At 39.0% G+C, this 15,559-nt stretch overlaps 1 protein-coding gene across 1 annotated transcript; it reads left to right on the top strand.

Moving 5' to 3' along the window:
• The first annotated feature begins 7,299 nt into the window (after window positions 1–7,299).
• On the top strand, window positions 7,300–15,523 carry LOC139765994 (probable RNA-binding protein 46). Its single transcript, XM_071694033.1, has 2 exons — window positions 7,300–7,977; window positions 15,332–15,523. Exons 1-2 carry the CDS (start codon window positions 7,300–7,302, stop codon window positions 15,515–15,517), a joined length of 864 nt encoding a protein of 287 aa, XP_071550134.1. The 3' UTR covers window positions 15,518–15,523.
• Window positions 15,524–15,559: the final 36 nt, after the last annotated feature.

Raw genomic sequence — 15,559 nt, 5'->3', positions numbered from 1 at the left:
CCCAGCGCGGCCAGGGCACTTCGGGGGATGTGATCTTCCTCGAGTTCTGTTATGTGTGTCAGATACCTTAGAATAACAGCCATTGGAGTGAGTGAGTGAGGAGGCTATACAGAAGTTGATGATTTGAAAATCATATATATATATATATATATATATATATATATATAGTTTCCTTTTTTTTTCCATTCATGGTGTTGGGTTTTTTGGGGGGGATACTGCAACGTTTTGAATACTATGTGTTAATTCTAGGAAAGGTTTGATGCGAGTGTGATTTATCTCTGTATCATATGTGTGCATGTTAGTAGTCGATTCTGTTATCGTACACTATTTACAAAATCACTGATAGATAAATATAGTTATAATGATAATATCACGAGAAAAAAAAATGTGTATGCAAAGTATTGATATATTCTGTACATACGGAATAGAGATAATTTTAGTGTGATTTTTTAAAATTATCCATTCACAAATTTCTGGATTTTTAGTTTTTTTTTTTTAATATCAAGAAAAGTCATCTATGGATCTTTTCTCATGTAAATATCCTGATATTCTCTGGATACCATCACTGAAACGGAAAGTCTTTCATGGTAAATTTAATGTGTCTGTTTATGATAATTGTGCATGACTTATTCGTTCTAATTTGTTGACATTTTTTTTTTTTAAATTTGATGTTAAATCGTCCTTCATAGGATTTCACTCACCTTCAGTGTCAGTGGAAGCCGCTTCTGGCATCCGCAGTCGTTAGAGAAATAGTGATAGGCAGAATATATATATATATATATATATATATATATATATATATATATATATATATATATATATATATATATATTGCTTTCATAATCCCTTGAGGAAAGTAGATGTTAAAAAGGCAACCTGTACAAACTTTTTACCAAAACTTATATTAGAGTTAAGAAAAATTGATAGAATTAACATGTAAACAGTCAGGTTATTTTGTTGTATATTCCTGCAACAGATAAGAGAGGATATAGAAAAAAAATCTTTATGTATGTAATTTAAACTTTGATAGTAATGTTAGTAATGAAGTTAGTAGTGGCATTTCGGAATGATATAGACTTTAATTCTAGACTCTAAGACTATCCTAAAATGCCTTATTAGCCTGCATTCCAAATAGACTTGCCTACAATTTTATTTCTGGTTATATATATATATATATATATATATATATATATATATATATATATATATATATATATATATATATATAAACTCAGAACTTTCAGATTTCTTGTTAGAAATCTAGTAATCAACAGGTGGAGGGTAACATAACTACTAGCATTAGGACAGATAGTTAGCATGGTGATTTAAACCCTAATAATAGAGCCGCCACTAATAGCGTCATTAGCCACCGTGCTCCGCAAAATAGCCGAAGGTCGATCATAATAGCCAAACTAAAGTTTAGCACGTACAGACAGACACCTTGGAACGCAGCGGGTCACTGAGTCACTATTATCGGAGTTTGTATTGATAATAAGTTCTTAAAACCATGATAGGAGTAAACAGCGTCCAAGAGTAGATAGGAGTAAACAGTATCCAACAGTAGATAAGGGTAAACAGCAGCTGTGATCATCTCAAAAAAATAGCCTCGTATTGACCCGCTTAACTTGGTACTTTGGCATTCCCATCCGTCAAGTTACCTTCCATTATTTGCGCTTTGGGAACTCTCTTTTTTCCCTTGCAGCGTAGTTTTGATATACCGTTATTACATCCCTATATAACTTTACTGAAAAAAAACAGAAAAGTGTTCAATACAGTTGTCTGTCATGGATATCTCAGCATCTATCTATCTATCTATATCTATCTATCTATCTATCTATCTATATATATATATATATATATATATATATATATATATATATATATATATATATATATATATATATATATATATATATATATATATATATATCGTCATTTTCAGCAGTTCCAAGTTCTAGAAACTGCTGTTCTCAGTTATGGTAACTGCTATATTTAGCACCTACCTGTTTACACTCGTTACGTGCTGTGTAAATCACCAAACCAAATCCTTCGCAACTTTTACACTTTCGATGGCCACGACGAAAGGGAATAGATTAATTGACATGCACATACTAGTGTATTCTCCAGCCTTGTTTAGGAAGCGTTAGAAATATATTTCCGTATTCAAAATATATAAAGGTTTGTGAATTGTATAGTTCATCATAACTGTAATGGGAGGACGCTTGCAGGTAATAGAGAAATAGCGGAAAAAAGAAGAAGAAAAAAAGAAGATAGTATCACAGTAGTTCCAGTGGAGTGTCACGAGAATCTTCACTCCGTTTTGTTTTGCTTTGTGTTTTTTACGAATTTGAACACTACCACTGGCAGGCGTTTTCTATTAATGCTGAGCTGGGTTTCTTGAAATCTTCCAGCTTGTCGGGTCATATCTCTTTGTTACATGCCAGAGACCACTGCTTGTTGGAGACACACAGGCGCTTCCTGCATGCACGTAAACACCGAGACAATTTCAAAATGAATCGTGGAATCTTGACACGTAACTACTGACTTGATTTAGCTCATGTCAGTCTTCGTTTTCCAGTAGACAGAAAAAATAGAAAAGCAGTGATTCTATGTCATGAGGTCAAGACGTAGGGAGAAATACTCACAAAAAAGTTGTAGTTAGTGTCGCAAGGTCAAGACACACGGAACTTTGTGAGTTTAGACTTTAAATAAATCTTATCGAAGCTCAACTGGTCGGAAGTGTGAGTTAGTTAGTTTAAACATTGTTATGCAATTAATGGATAGGATGTAGGTATTATATTACCTAGTACTCTAGGGCAGGAGTTCTAGAGAGCACTCGACACGTAGGATTTCTTCACTTTAATCATTAACTTCACCACCATTTATTAGACGAAATAGAATAGACTCGAAGTTTCTCTTAGAAGCCTAAGACCTGATTTTAGAGTCCCTTACAAAGAAAATAGATCACCCCCGAACTATAGCCTAGCTTTACTGTAACGGCCGTTTTTTTTTTTTTTTTTAGGCGATGATGCCGGCTGGGTAGGCGTCGTTCATACCACACAGTATGATAATATCAGGTTTTCGTTTCCTTAATATTTAAGCACTAGGTACAGACAGCCCTGTTAGTGCCACCACATACTGCCATTCTCCACACCTTGGGGCAGCCATAAGCAGGGTCGCTGTCTTCTGTCACCACATTGCTGTCACTTATTAAGTCTTTACAATATTTATGGGGGGGGGCGATAAAGCTAGGCTTTCCCCTCTCACACACGATGTGACGCGCCGGTAGACGAACCGGGAACAGAAGCGTCCTAAGTGAGAAATAGATTAGCTCGAAGCATTTAGTTAAGGACTCTCCTCAACTTATACAAAACTTAAGAGGCCTTAAGCCCAAAATAACCCACCAGCTCTCCTGGTAACTGTTACCCGAAGACACACCAGAGTTCGATTGCATTGCTCTGTGACACACGATTGCCTAAAAGTTGTCTGACATATAAACACGGTTTTAGAGACTAAACAATGGTCTCGAAACAGGTCTTTCCAAGCTCTGGTGTGTCGTAGGCTCACAGAATTGAAGAGACTGAAAATTAAGCTGAAGGGCGTGTTATCAAACGTTATATTGTCTTTCTAGGGGCTGCCCTGCTAATACTACAAGTCAGTCGACCTTTACAAACTTGATGATATAATCCACAACGATATGGGAAGAATTGAGTTGTTTAACGTTACAGGTTTTGATATGAATTAGTCGTTTGAAACATTAATATCCGATGCCGGCTTGGTATGCGGGGCAGACCCAATATAACTTAGGTAGTATTTTAGGTAATACGTCCCTGATGTTTTTACTCATTGGTGTACTCGACAAAAGAAACGAATATAGTAAGATCAGGAGAACAAAATCAAAACTATTTACGTGCAGGAAAAACTCTAAGTCTTCATCATATACAATCAACAGTTGTAAAACAAAATATTGAATATTATTATTTTGTATTAACTAATTTTAGCGGGTGTTCGGCAAGTGTTGATTTCATTTAATGAACTGCCTTCTGTAATATATTGCACAATTGCACATACGTATGACGTGTATGTTATACAATGCCATATAAACATAATATGAATCATATTGATTGTAGTTCTCACAGTTTCTAATTGATAATTGCAGTATATCTTTGAATATACTTGTAGAATGAAGTGTAAGTCTTCGATTTTGTAGATTCCTGGTGTACATGGCGATATGCCTCGATGGATTGTAAAAGGCTATTTTATTAAGATTTCTCATAGGTTTGACGTCAAAATATCGGCAGCCATTGTAAAAACTTTGAAATCAGACGTTGCTGATATTCAGAGGTCAAACCTATCATTTCAAACGCTGGCCATATTTAAGAAGCCCAAACCCTTAATTTCAGGTGCTAAGGATGTTGAAAAACTTAAAAAAGTCTTAAGGGGTAAGAGAAATTGTAAATGTAAAGTAGCCTTGGTTCCCGAAGGCAACTACTGTGATCATTTTGTTAACTTATGTTCAGATGTGAATATTCTGTTAACTTTATGTTTTAGTGTTCAGATATGTAAATATTGTTTACCCCATGTTCACGGTTCAAGGTGAGAACACTTGTGTTAATCCTGCATTTACCGTTCTGGTAAATGTTTATTGTTTGGTGTGAACATTATATGTTGACCGTGTTCATTGTTCTTAATGTGAACATTTTGTTAACCCCATGCTCAGTGTCCAAATGTGGTTCATTGATTCCATCATCATTGTTCAGTTGTGAACATTTTTTTTTCATCTCGTTCATTGTTACGTTCCAAGCATTTTATCATGTTCACTCTTCAGATTTTTTTTTTTTTTTGTTCGTCTAGTTTTTAATCCTATATCTAGAGTTTCAGATGTTAATGTTCTGACCTCGTGACCCGTGTTCAACAGTAAAAGATTTATATACCCTATGTTACTCTCAAGCTAGAACGTTCGTCTTAGCCACCCCATGTTCATGATGAACATTTGTGAAATCTGTGCTCATTGTTTGGTATATACTTGTTTCGTTGTTGACATGATAAATTCAAATCCATGGTCATATTTCGTCAGCCCCGTGTCTTCCTAAGTCGACGTTATTTGTTCTTTGTTCACGTTTGGACGTTTAAATAAATGTTCAGTTATAGTGTGGACGCGTTTTTTACGATGTGATCATTCCGTAGTCGTGTTTAATTTTGAGCATTTTTGACATATCCATATCCAGTGTGTGAACATTTTTCAGAGCTCAGGTGTGAATGATATATTAACTCCAAGATCATTGTTCAATTGTGAACATTCTTTATCCTTCATGTTCAGACTAGTTCAGATGAGATTGCTTCATAAACTATTCATAGTTCATATGCAAATATGATGTTAAATTTTGTTTAGTGCTAATTGGTGAGCATTTATGTTAGTTCTGTTTACTAGTTCTGTTCAACCCCATCTTCAGTTTGATCTAGTGTGGGGGAGTTTTGAAAACCCCATGTTGAAAGTTCAGGCCTGAACATTTCAATCATCCTCATCCCCATTGTTCAGTGTGAACCATTTGTTAATCTGATTTGTGATCCAAGTTTGAACACAGTTAACCCCATGTTTGTAGAATTTAAGGAATTTGTTTTTTAATATGTACATTCAAGCAGTTTTGGGTGGTTCGATTGTGTGGGTTAGCTCTGATTACTTTTTGTGATAACTCCAAGGTGTGGAACTGAACGTCTTTGGCCTCAGTTTACAAAGCACAATGTTGCCATGCGTCATCACATGTGGTGGTGTGAGGCCACGACACAGCAACGATACTATATAGAGAACTCGACCCTATCGTACGCGTGTTAATAGCTCAGCACATGGGCTGACACCATCAATTTTCGTCAGAGGTCTTGGGTATCCATGCTGTGACGTAAGCTGAAATCACCAAGTTTGTCTAATACAATTGATTATTTTCATGTAGGTAGACCTTGAATTATTTGTACAGAAAGTTACATTCTGATGGTAGGGAATAATCACTCATGTATACGGTGGTTCATAATCCTTTACTTCGTGTCCAATATTTAGAGTTCTGAAGTGACTGTTTCACAACAAGGAATTCTTTGAGAAATGTGTAAAGACAAAAAGTGTTTTTTTTACCCGTGTAAACATGGGTCAGTTGTTGCGTTAACATGTTTTGTTATTATAAGGATTAATTATGCATAATTTTAATATATTTAAAGAATAAAAAAGTATATACAGTTATAAGCTTTTGTTTTTAAGAGAATATTGATATATCTTTACGCAAGTTCATAGAGAATCGAATATTCCGTTTTTGACTCGTAATCCAAATGGAAAGAAAATGGACGAACAGTCTTCAAAATTTAGTTAGGTTAGATATACGCGTTTGAAGAAATAGCTCTTCCGAAGAAAATATTCTGTTATGGATTGTATTACTTCATCGTGAGCAACTATGGCAAATTTATTTTGTTACATAAGAATAAGCGTCAGTCTTCTGGCTGTACGCTGTTTACCCAGCTTACATAAAGATAAATAAAGCCACAGATGGTTTCCGTTAACACGTATTCACTTACTCTAGCACGCATTGCCAAGTAATGACTTGGGTAACTAGAAAAGTGGAGGAAGTACAGGAAAAATTGCAACCAATGGAGTGTATCCTGGGGAGTGACGTGGAGTTAAAAGATGGAAGAGGAGGAGTTGTGAGGCGTAGCGTCTCGCCGATCACGTCATGACACTTTGTTTACATTGTGGTTCTGGAGGAACATGTCCCCCGCTTGTTGCTCTCAGTCGATCTCAGCCACTGCGCCGTACACCGTGAAATACTTTACCGTCTACGGCACATAGCTAGCACGTTTGTGATATGATTATTTCTTAAACTAATAAGAATTGATGAGAGATATGGCCGATACTGCAGTGTAGTACTCGCTCCTAAGTCTAGAGGAATACTGTTAGGCATAATTTGTAAATGTGACAGACTTGTCTCAACTTTCCTCCAACGTTCGTCTGTTTTCTTGTTATCAAAGTAACGCGCGCTCGTGTTTCCTCTTTATTTATTGTTTAAACTCAATAGATTAGAACAAAAGTGTCTCTTTTTTTGAAGCAATGCCATGTGATTTAACAACGACTCGTATCATATATCTTTAAATTGGCGTTATTGAGTTTTTTTTAATGATTTATTTCGACATGTGTCATCACCTCTCATCATTTGGTGCCGCTGAAATTCTCTTAGGCGAGACTAGGCTACGTAGGGGCCCAGGGTTTAGTGCCTCGCAGACCACACAGTAAGAGTCTTTGAGGTTGATGATCTGTTACAAATGTCGCTTTGTAGTTACCAGAAGAACTGGAACCGGGCAGAGTATGCAGCCAGGTTAGTGTGGCAGTGGAAAGGGTGTTTGGTTGTGCGGACGAACGGTCAGCGAGTATACGGGCCGCCGCCAGGGTGGAGCAACCCCGTGCCCCAACGGGGCAGCGAGGTGTTCGTCGTGAGGTTACCTCGGGACCTGTTTGAAGATGAGCTCCTGCCAGTGGTAGAGAGGGCTGGCACTGTGTACCAGCTGCGGCTCATGATGACCTTCACGGGCACCAACCGCGGCTACGCCTTCGTCACCTACGCCACGCCCTTGGTAGCCGAGTTGGCCGTTAAGATGCTGAACAACTACGAGATCCGTTCAGGGAGCTACATAGGTGTCAGGCTAAGCGTGGACAACAGGCGGCTGTACCTGGGAAATATCCCTGTCAGTCGTACCAAGCAGGAGCTGCTGCAGGAGATGCAACAGGTGACCGAGGGGGTGGTTAAGGTCATCATGCACGGGAGACTGAAGGACCGTTCCAAGAACCGCGGCTACGCCTTCGTCGAATACGAAAGCCACCGAGCAGCCGCCATGGCGCGCCGTAAGCTGTTCTCCCATCTGATGCCATGGGGGCTGCGTGACATCACCGTCGACTGGGCCAAACCAATGATGGATGAGGACAATAGCATCAGACTGAACAAGGTGAGTGGTGGTAAATAGCGGATGAGAAGGTAAGTGGCGGACAATTAGCCTTTAAGCCAATAAGTAGTGGATAATGAGGAAGTGCATAATATAAATGAGGTTGAGAGAAAGTAAGAAAGTTAAGGTAAAGTAAGGGACAGATGATGAAAGTGGAGAGGCACGTATGAGGTTTCAGGTGAGATAGCGGGAGGAGGGTTAACGCTAGGTAAGATGATGGGGTAAAATGGGTGAGGGTAAGTACGAGAAAATACGTTAGGTCGAGAGAGGGATTATAGGTAAGGCAAGCGTCTCTCCTTACATAAAGCAAGGCCTTGGTTTGACGAAGATTCATTTTTTAATTAGTATGATGAATAAGTTGTCCGTAGATTGAAGATTAAGTAGAAGACTGTGAGGAGGGTAAAGAATGATAGGAAAGGTAAGGGTTAGACTGTGATTAGGGACTAAAAAAGAACTGTAGGTCGATAGTAAACTACGGTGTGAAGAATATAAGTAGGATAAGAGATGGATCATGATCAATTTAACGAGTTTTTAGTACCTAGGAGTTGAATCGTTGGGATAGATTATTTCTATGTCAAGCAAGGGTTAAGTTAGAGATTACTCATGGGTAAGCTGAGAACATTGTGAGTAAAAGGTAACGGAAGAGAATTTGTGAGGGTAATGAGTGAGTAAGGAGCAGACGGTGAATAAGAAGTCAGTAGTGCAACCGAAACAAAGTAAAGACGTGAAGTTAAAAGATTAATTCAGCATATATATCAAAATACAGACTGATAACGATAACAAATGTGGTCTATATACTGGTTATCAATAAAAAGATAAACCAATTTTCAAATACCTCGACGGTCTTCAGTGACGGAGAGTGAATATGGTGTACAGAGCTTACCTTTTATGATAAATGATTTTCAAGCATCTTTTATTCGAAGTTTCTCAACATTAGTGTCTTAACAGTCTGTTGTTAGTGCTCTTGCTGGGAACAACTGACATAATGAGTAACATCGACTACCAAGGAGAACTTTTAAAGAACAGAAGGAAAATATTTTAGTCTAAACCAATAATTTAAAGCAATAGTTCATGAAAGAAAATGCGTACTACTTTAGGGCAAGCTTATGTATAAGTTCTTTAATCCATATATGTAAGAAATCTATGTTGTGGAATCTCGTCTTTGTTTATCCAAATTATACACTGTCTTAACTAAGACCATAATGTTTGACAGTGACATATGGGCATGGTTTATTTAACTTGCATTAAAGTGTGTATCTATATTTCCCAAAAGGAAAATCGTAAGGAATGGGATATCTTGTGCCATCGTATTTGACTATAATGCTGTTAGATGACTCATTATTTTTTGAGTTTTGTTTTCAGTAGCGTATAGTTATAACCAAGATACACGAAAGAGATTAATGTTCCATTTCGCGTAGTTACTGAATACATCGAATGTTAGATAAGATGAATAGATCAGATAAAATGATAAAAATGTATAATATGAATAAGATAAAGATAGCATAGGTGAAAAAATACTATTATAAGAAATTCAAACACTTATTGTACGATATAGAATGGAATCGGTGATTGTGTAAGCTCCTGAGTTGAAGCTGACGTAACCGTTAAATTATATAGATGAATCTACAATTTGATGTAAAAGTTACTGTGTTGGACCAGGATTAAATGTTGCTAATTTATTAGTATAACTATTATTATTATTATTATTATTATTTCAAACGCGATGCGATGAGGGTTTTGCCCGTGTCACCATCCAATCTCTGAATGCCACATCCACAAAATAACTCATTCCCTTGCGAACTTTTAACCATCTGCTGTCAGAGGATTCGATTCCCCCCCAACACTTTGCTACGTAGGTATGTCAACTCCTGACCTTGTTTGGGGTGGCTTAAGTGGGAGTATTGCTTTGAATTCGTGTTGTTTATCATATATCATCTTTACTATAGGCCTCTGGTACCCCAAGATTACGAAAAGAACAGCAGGCTGAAGTGTTACATAATATTTGTCTTTACGAACAAGTTCAGAGGCTCCTCCTTAATGCAATCGTCCGTTGAATTCATGCTTTTTAAGTCACCTATTTCCTCACATTGCTCATGTTATGCTTCTTCACTTTCCTCAACAACTGAAATGTATTAACTTTTCCCTTTTAATAATAAGGACGTTCAGAAGCCTAACACATATTGCGAGGGGTGGGCGTGTACGCGCAAAGTTGAAGTGGACGACTATATATATATTTGTTGGGTTACCGTGTACGCACGTCCATAAGATAGACGACCATCTATCTAGGTTGTAGGGCTATTTAGGTTAGATCTCTCTCTCTCTCTCTCTCTCTCTCTCTCTCTCTCTCTCTCTCTCTCTCTCTCTCTCTCTCTCTCTCTCTCTCTCTCTCCTGCGTATTCTTATCGTTGGTAGAGACACCTGTAGGCGATTTCTGATACGATAAGTCGGTTGGGTATTTTAAAAACAAGAGGCGGGGAAAGTTAGAATGTCAGTAAGTTCAAATGTGAATGTTATTTCCTTTTTTCCGCGTTAGCCAGGTAACGTTAAGAACAGAGGACTGAGCCCAAAAGGGAAAATCCTCACTTGGCCCCTATCTCTGTTCATTCTTTTGGAAAAGAAAAATCTGGAGGGGAGGATTTCCAGCTTCCCACTCCCTCCGCTTTTAGTCGCCTTTTACGACACGCAGGGAATACGTGGGAAGTGTTCTTTCTCCCCTATCCCCAGGGATGATATATATATATATATATATATATATATATATATATATATATATATATATATATATATATATATATATATAGGAGAGAACGGGGCCCCAGGAGTGTAGAACACCCTCTCCGTACAGTATAAGTACGTAATATATATATATATATATATATATATATATATATATATATATATATATATATATATATATATATATATATTGTTGGAAAAGTGAAGAATTCCAACGTTGCCTGATTTGTAAAGGTTTGCTATTATTGCACACCAATAAGCGTCAGAATATGAGAATAGAATACACTAGTGTCTATATCTGGCGAGGCGTTTCGAACGGAAAACACACCAGAGCTTTTTTTCTTTTGCCAGATTACAAGTTGAGTTTCAATTTTATTAATCTTTTTCGGGATTTTTTTTTTTTATTTTTTGATAGGATTTAGGATGATTTACGAAGCAGAGATAAAGTGTTGGCCCCACTGGGATTATACTGTTTGTAATCACGAACTTTTATTACATGGAAGTGAATCATGAGTGAGATAGGGGATCCAGTAGTCTGTGATAAGACACGTGACTCCTGTAAGAAAAGATAAAGAGATTAGAAGAGGATTTAGTTATGAACAGAATAGTTGTAGAAGCCAAAAAATATAATGAATAAATCTTCAATAAAACGCCATCTCATGTGGTGTTATGGGTAGCATTACTGACTTAAAATCCACATGCCTGGGTTCGATGCCTCGGCGCGGGACATCTTTCCGTTGGTAAGGAAATGGATACTTATTTTGGCTGGGACAGAGCACCATAACTATGATTACCCTGGCCGGCCGACAGCTTATGATTACGTACTTGTACAGTACGGGGAGGGTGTTGTACACTTCTTGGGCCCTATTCTCTCTTGTCGTTAACCCTTGATTTTTAGTTTTGTGGTGAACGCATTGTACTAACCTCTGGTTATTGAGTCGCCTGCACCTTTCGAAGACCTGGTCACTGTCTACGTCATTAGTGTGAATCAAAAACTTTTAAAAGTTGTGATCAGATCACCCCTCACTCTTTTCTCTTAACATGTTGGGCAGATTTAAGCAGCTTGCGATTCCCCTTTAGAGTTGCCGATGCTACCAGTTATGATAAAACAGAATGATATTGGCAGATGGTGTGTGGTATGACGGTTGATATTGGCGGTTTTGATAGTAATGGCGGAAGTAGATAAGTGGAGGAAGTCAAGAGTGTATGTAATGCATGTGTTGAGGATGACAGGTGTTACAGGTCTGGTGAAGGTCCTCGTAGATGATAGATGTCAGGTTGGCAGGTCAGCATAGTTAGCGGTGGTATTCAGCGTAGTAGATGGTGTAAGCCGAGGTGATAGTTGGCGGCAGAAGCTAGGCCAATCAGGCGGTAAAGATCGGCACAGTAGGTGTTAGAAAAGGGCAGCATAATAGGTGGTAGAGGGCAGCATAATAGGTAGTAGAATGCAGCATAATAGGTAGTAGAATGCAGCATAATAGGTAGTAGAATGCAGCATAATAGGTAGTAGAATGCAGCATAATAGGTAGTAGAATGCAGCATAATAGGTAGTAGAATGCAGCATAATAGGTAGTAGAATGCAGCATAATAGGTAGTAGAATGCAGCATAATAGGTAGTAGAATGCAGCATAATAGGTAGTCGAATGCAGCATAATAGGTAGTAGAATGCAGCATAATAGGTAGTAGAATGCAGCATAATAGGTAGTAGAATGCAGCATAATATAAATGGTAGAAGGGAAGCACTCTAGGTGGAAGAGTGGAGAACGATAGTAGAATGCAGGAGTGGAGAATGATAGTAGAATGCAGCATAATAAATGGTAGAGATCATAAATAGGTAGTAGAGGGTATCATTGTAAACAAAGACTCTCAAACAGTTACAAGAAATGGTGGCTAGTGTGATGGTTTTCGCGGGGCTATCCTCCCAACGTCTGAGGGTGTAGTGTGAGGGAGATAGACACCCATATGACGATGATGGTTAACGGTCATTAAAGTGGCAGTAGGGGTAAGGTTATTGGAGGCTACTCGGGCTGTGGTAGAGGCCAGGAAAACGGTAGGAGACGTAAGGTTATCTAGTGAGTCATTTCAACATTGATACAGTCCCTGACAGAAGAATATTTTACACCTAGACACAAATTCTAGAGGTCTGACGACTTCAGATGGAACAAGGTGATGGATGGTTCAGGTAAGGGTAATTTGGTGGTAGAAGGCAAGGAATAATGATATGGAAAAAATGAGAAAAAGACCAGAAAGAAGAAACACATACGATGGGTCGGGTTCTGTAGAGAACCATATGTAGGGGGGTCGAGACAGAAGTACCGTGAGCGTTGTACGCATGGGGAAGCCGGCCACACCTGGGCCTTAAGGGGTGCGTTATCCAGGTGAGTGATGCGTCACGCCCTCTTCCGTCACGCGTCACATAAAGCTTACACTCGACTGCTGGTGACGCCCACCACTTCAACGCATATCTCTGGCGTCCACAAAGGTATACACGATATATATATATATATATATATATATATATATATATATATATATATATATATATATATATACACAGGTTTGGTTTGCTGTTTGTTGGACACATTCAAGGTGAGAGGAAATTGAAGGCCAGAGTAAACCATTGGTCTACCATTGCCAAGGCGGGTGTAATTCCTAGCTGTGATGTCATACACCGAGCTGATAAGGACCACTGATAAGATGAAGGCGACCTTTCTCTAAGGCAACTTAGACAGACTTCCCCCGTCAACTCCTCCTCCCCACCCCCAACAATAGCTTTCCATTCATCCCACTCGGTGTGCTCTCTCTCTCTCTCTCTCTCTCTCTCTCTCTCTCTCTCTCTCTCTCTCTCTCTCTCTCTCCGGAGCTGGACGGACGGTGCGTACCTGTACGTCTTTTGGGCTCGACGATACGTCACCCTTAAACTCTAGACACTACGCACTCCCTTGAACTTACGGTACGTCCTCCTTGAACTGTACGGTACACAGCCCCTTGAACTCTACGGTACGTTCCTCTTGAACTCTACGGCCCTTGAACTCTACGGTACGTACTCCCTTGAACTCTATGGTACGTACTCCCTTGAACTCTACGGTACGAACCCCTTGAATTCAACGGTACGTCTCCCTTGAACTCAACGGTACGTTCCCCTTGAACTCTACGTACCCCCTTGAGCTGGGCGGTACAAGCTTTTGGGTAAGATGGCCTGGCCTTTGACGTGACCGTAAAGGGTCGAACCGTCGTGCTCAAGAAGGGTCGTACTGTCGTGTTCAAGGGTCGTACTGTCGTGTTCAAGAGGCTTTGAGTATAGTTTGAGTACATGATTTGAGTAGACTATAGACTTGTAACAAATTGAGTAGACGAAAGACTTGTAACAAAATGACTTCCAGACAATGTCTGAAGTAGGATTGAAATGTATTGTCTAAGCCAGTTGCTGTTCCCCATCCACCACATTTCACAGTTACCGCTCGTCCTTTAGCTTTCACTTTCTTTGACGCGCTAACCATTTCCCGCTCTAGCAAGGTAGCGTCCACAACAGATGATTGAACCTTTGAGGAAATTGGAAATGATCCTCGTATGGCTCCTGCCTTTGTTCCTCCTTCTGAAAGTAATATAGGAGAGAAGGATTTCCTTCCACCACCACCACCACCCCGCTTCCGTCCCTCTTAGTAACCCTCCACGACATGCAGGAAATGTATGGGAAGAGTGCCTTCTCCTCTATCCCAGGGATCATATATATATATATATATATATATATATATATATATATATATATATATATATATATATATATATATATATATATATCCTTCTTCCTTTTGGAAAATTGAGGATATTCCCTCAAGGACCCAGTCCTCTGTTCTTAACGCTACCTCGCTAACGCGGGAAATGGCGAATAGTATGAAAGAAAAAAGAAAATATATATATATATATATATATATATATATATATATATATATATATATATATATATATATTCATATATATATATATATATATATATATATATATATAGAGAGAGAGAGAGAGAGAGAGAGAGAGAGTTGTTTTCATGAGTGTTTTCGTGTTCTATAGCTGCTGTTGATACTGAACTTCCTACTGCTGCTGCTGCTTTTGCCGCTGTGTATTTATGTTGAGACGGTGTGGGCAACGGAGGCCTTAATCTCTCTCTCTGTCTCTCTCTCTCTCTCTCTCTGTCTCTCTCTCTCTCTCTCTCTCTCTCTCTCTCTCTCTCTCTCTCGACCAACCCACCCACCCCCTAGGGGTGAATGAACAGCTGGGTTTGACTGTGGGCCGATTGCCGCACCCTCGATTCAAACTTATGCGTCAAGGAACGCTGACCGCGTACACCACGGACTTCACAACTCTGTCGCTGTTGTTGCCGCTTCATACATCTTGCCACTATTGCAACTAAGTTTAAAGATGTTGCACGTAATGTCACTACAACTGTTGCCACTGTTACAAGTCACCACCTAACAAACACTGTTATCACAGACTTGTTGATTACGCTCATGGCAAAAACTTCCAGAACCACCAACCAAAAGGGGGCTTCTCTGTCATTGTTGTCACTATGAATTTGACACTTAGTAAAGTGCCCTAATAGCTTTGTGATTGCTACTTTTTCCAGTGCCGCTGCTTCTGTTACTGTTCCTATGGCTGCACCTGCGGTTGCAGTTCCTGCTGGACAGCTGGAGGGAAAACAGCAGGATGTAAACGTAAGGAGAATTCGGAGGCAAGTTTATGGTGGTCGCTGGAATGGAATTGTAAGCGAGCAGTATGGGTGGGAGGTAGGGTGCCACCACCACCCTGTTAGCAAGCAATACAGGGGCGTCGCAAAAACCTCGTAGTAAAAAAG

Source organism: Panulirus ornatus, chromosome 56 (genome assembly GCF_036320965.1).
Source record: "Panulirus ornatus isolate Po-2019 chromosome 56, ASM3632096v1, whole genome shotgun sequence".
Taxonomy (NCBI): domain Eukaryota; kingdom Metazoa; phylum Arthropoda; class Malacostraca; order Decapoda; family Palinuridae; genus Panulirus; species Panulirus ornatus.
The sequence above is the reverse complement of the archived record's forward strand: the minus strand, read 5'-3'. Positions and strand labels throughout refer to the sequence as shown.

Coding starts and splice junctions, on each gene's coding strand:
- LOC139765994 (XM_071694033.1), top strand. CDS start 7,300: ATGTCGCTTTGTAGTTACCAGAAGAACTGGAACCGGGCAGAGTATGCA. Junction 7,978..15,331: donor ATAGCATCAGACTGAACAAG/GTGAGTGGTGGT, acceptor TACTTTTTCCAG/TGCCGCTGCTTCTGTTACTG.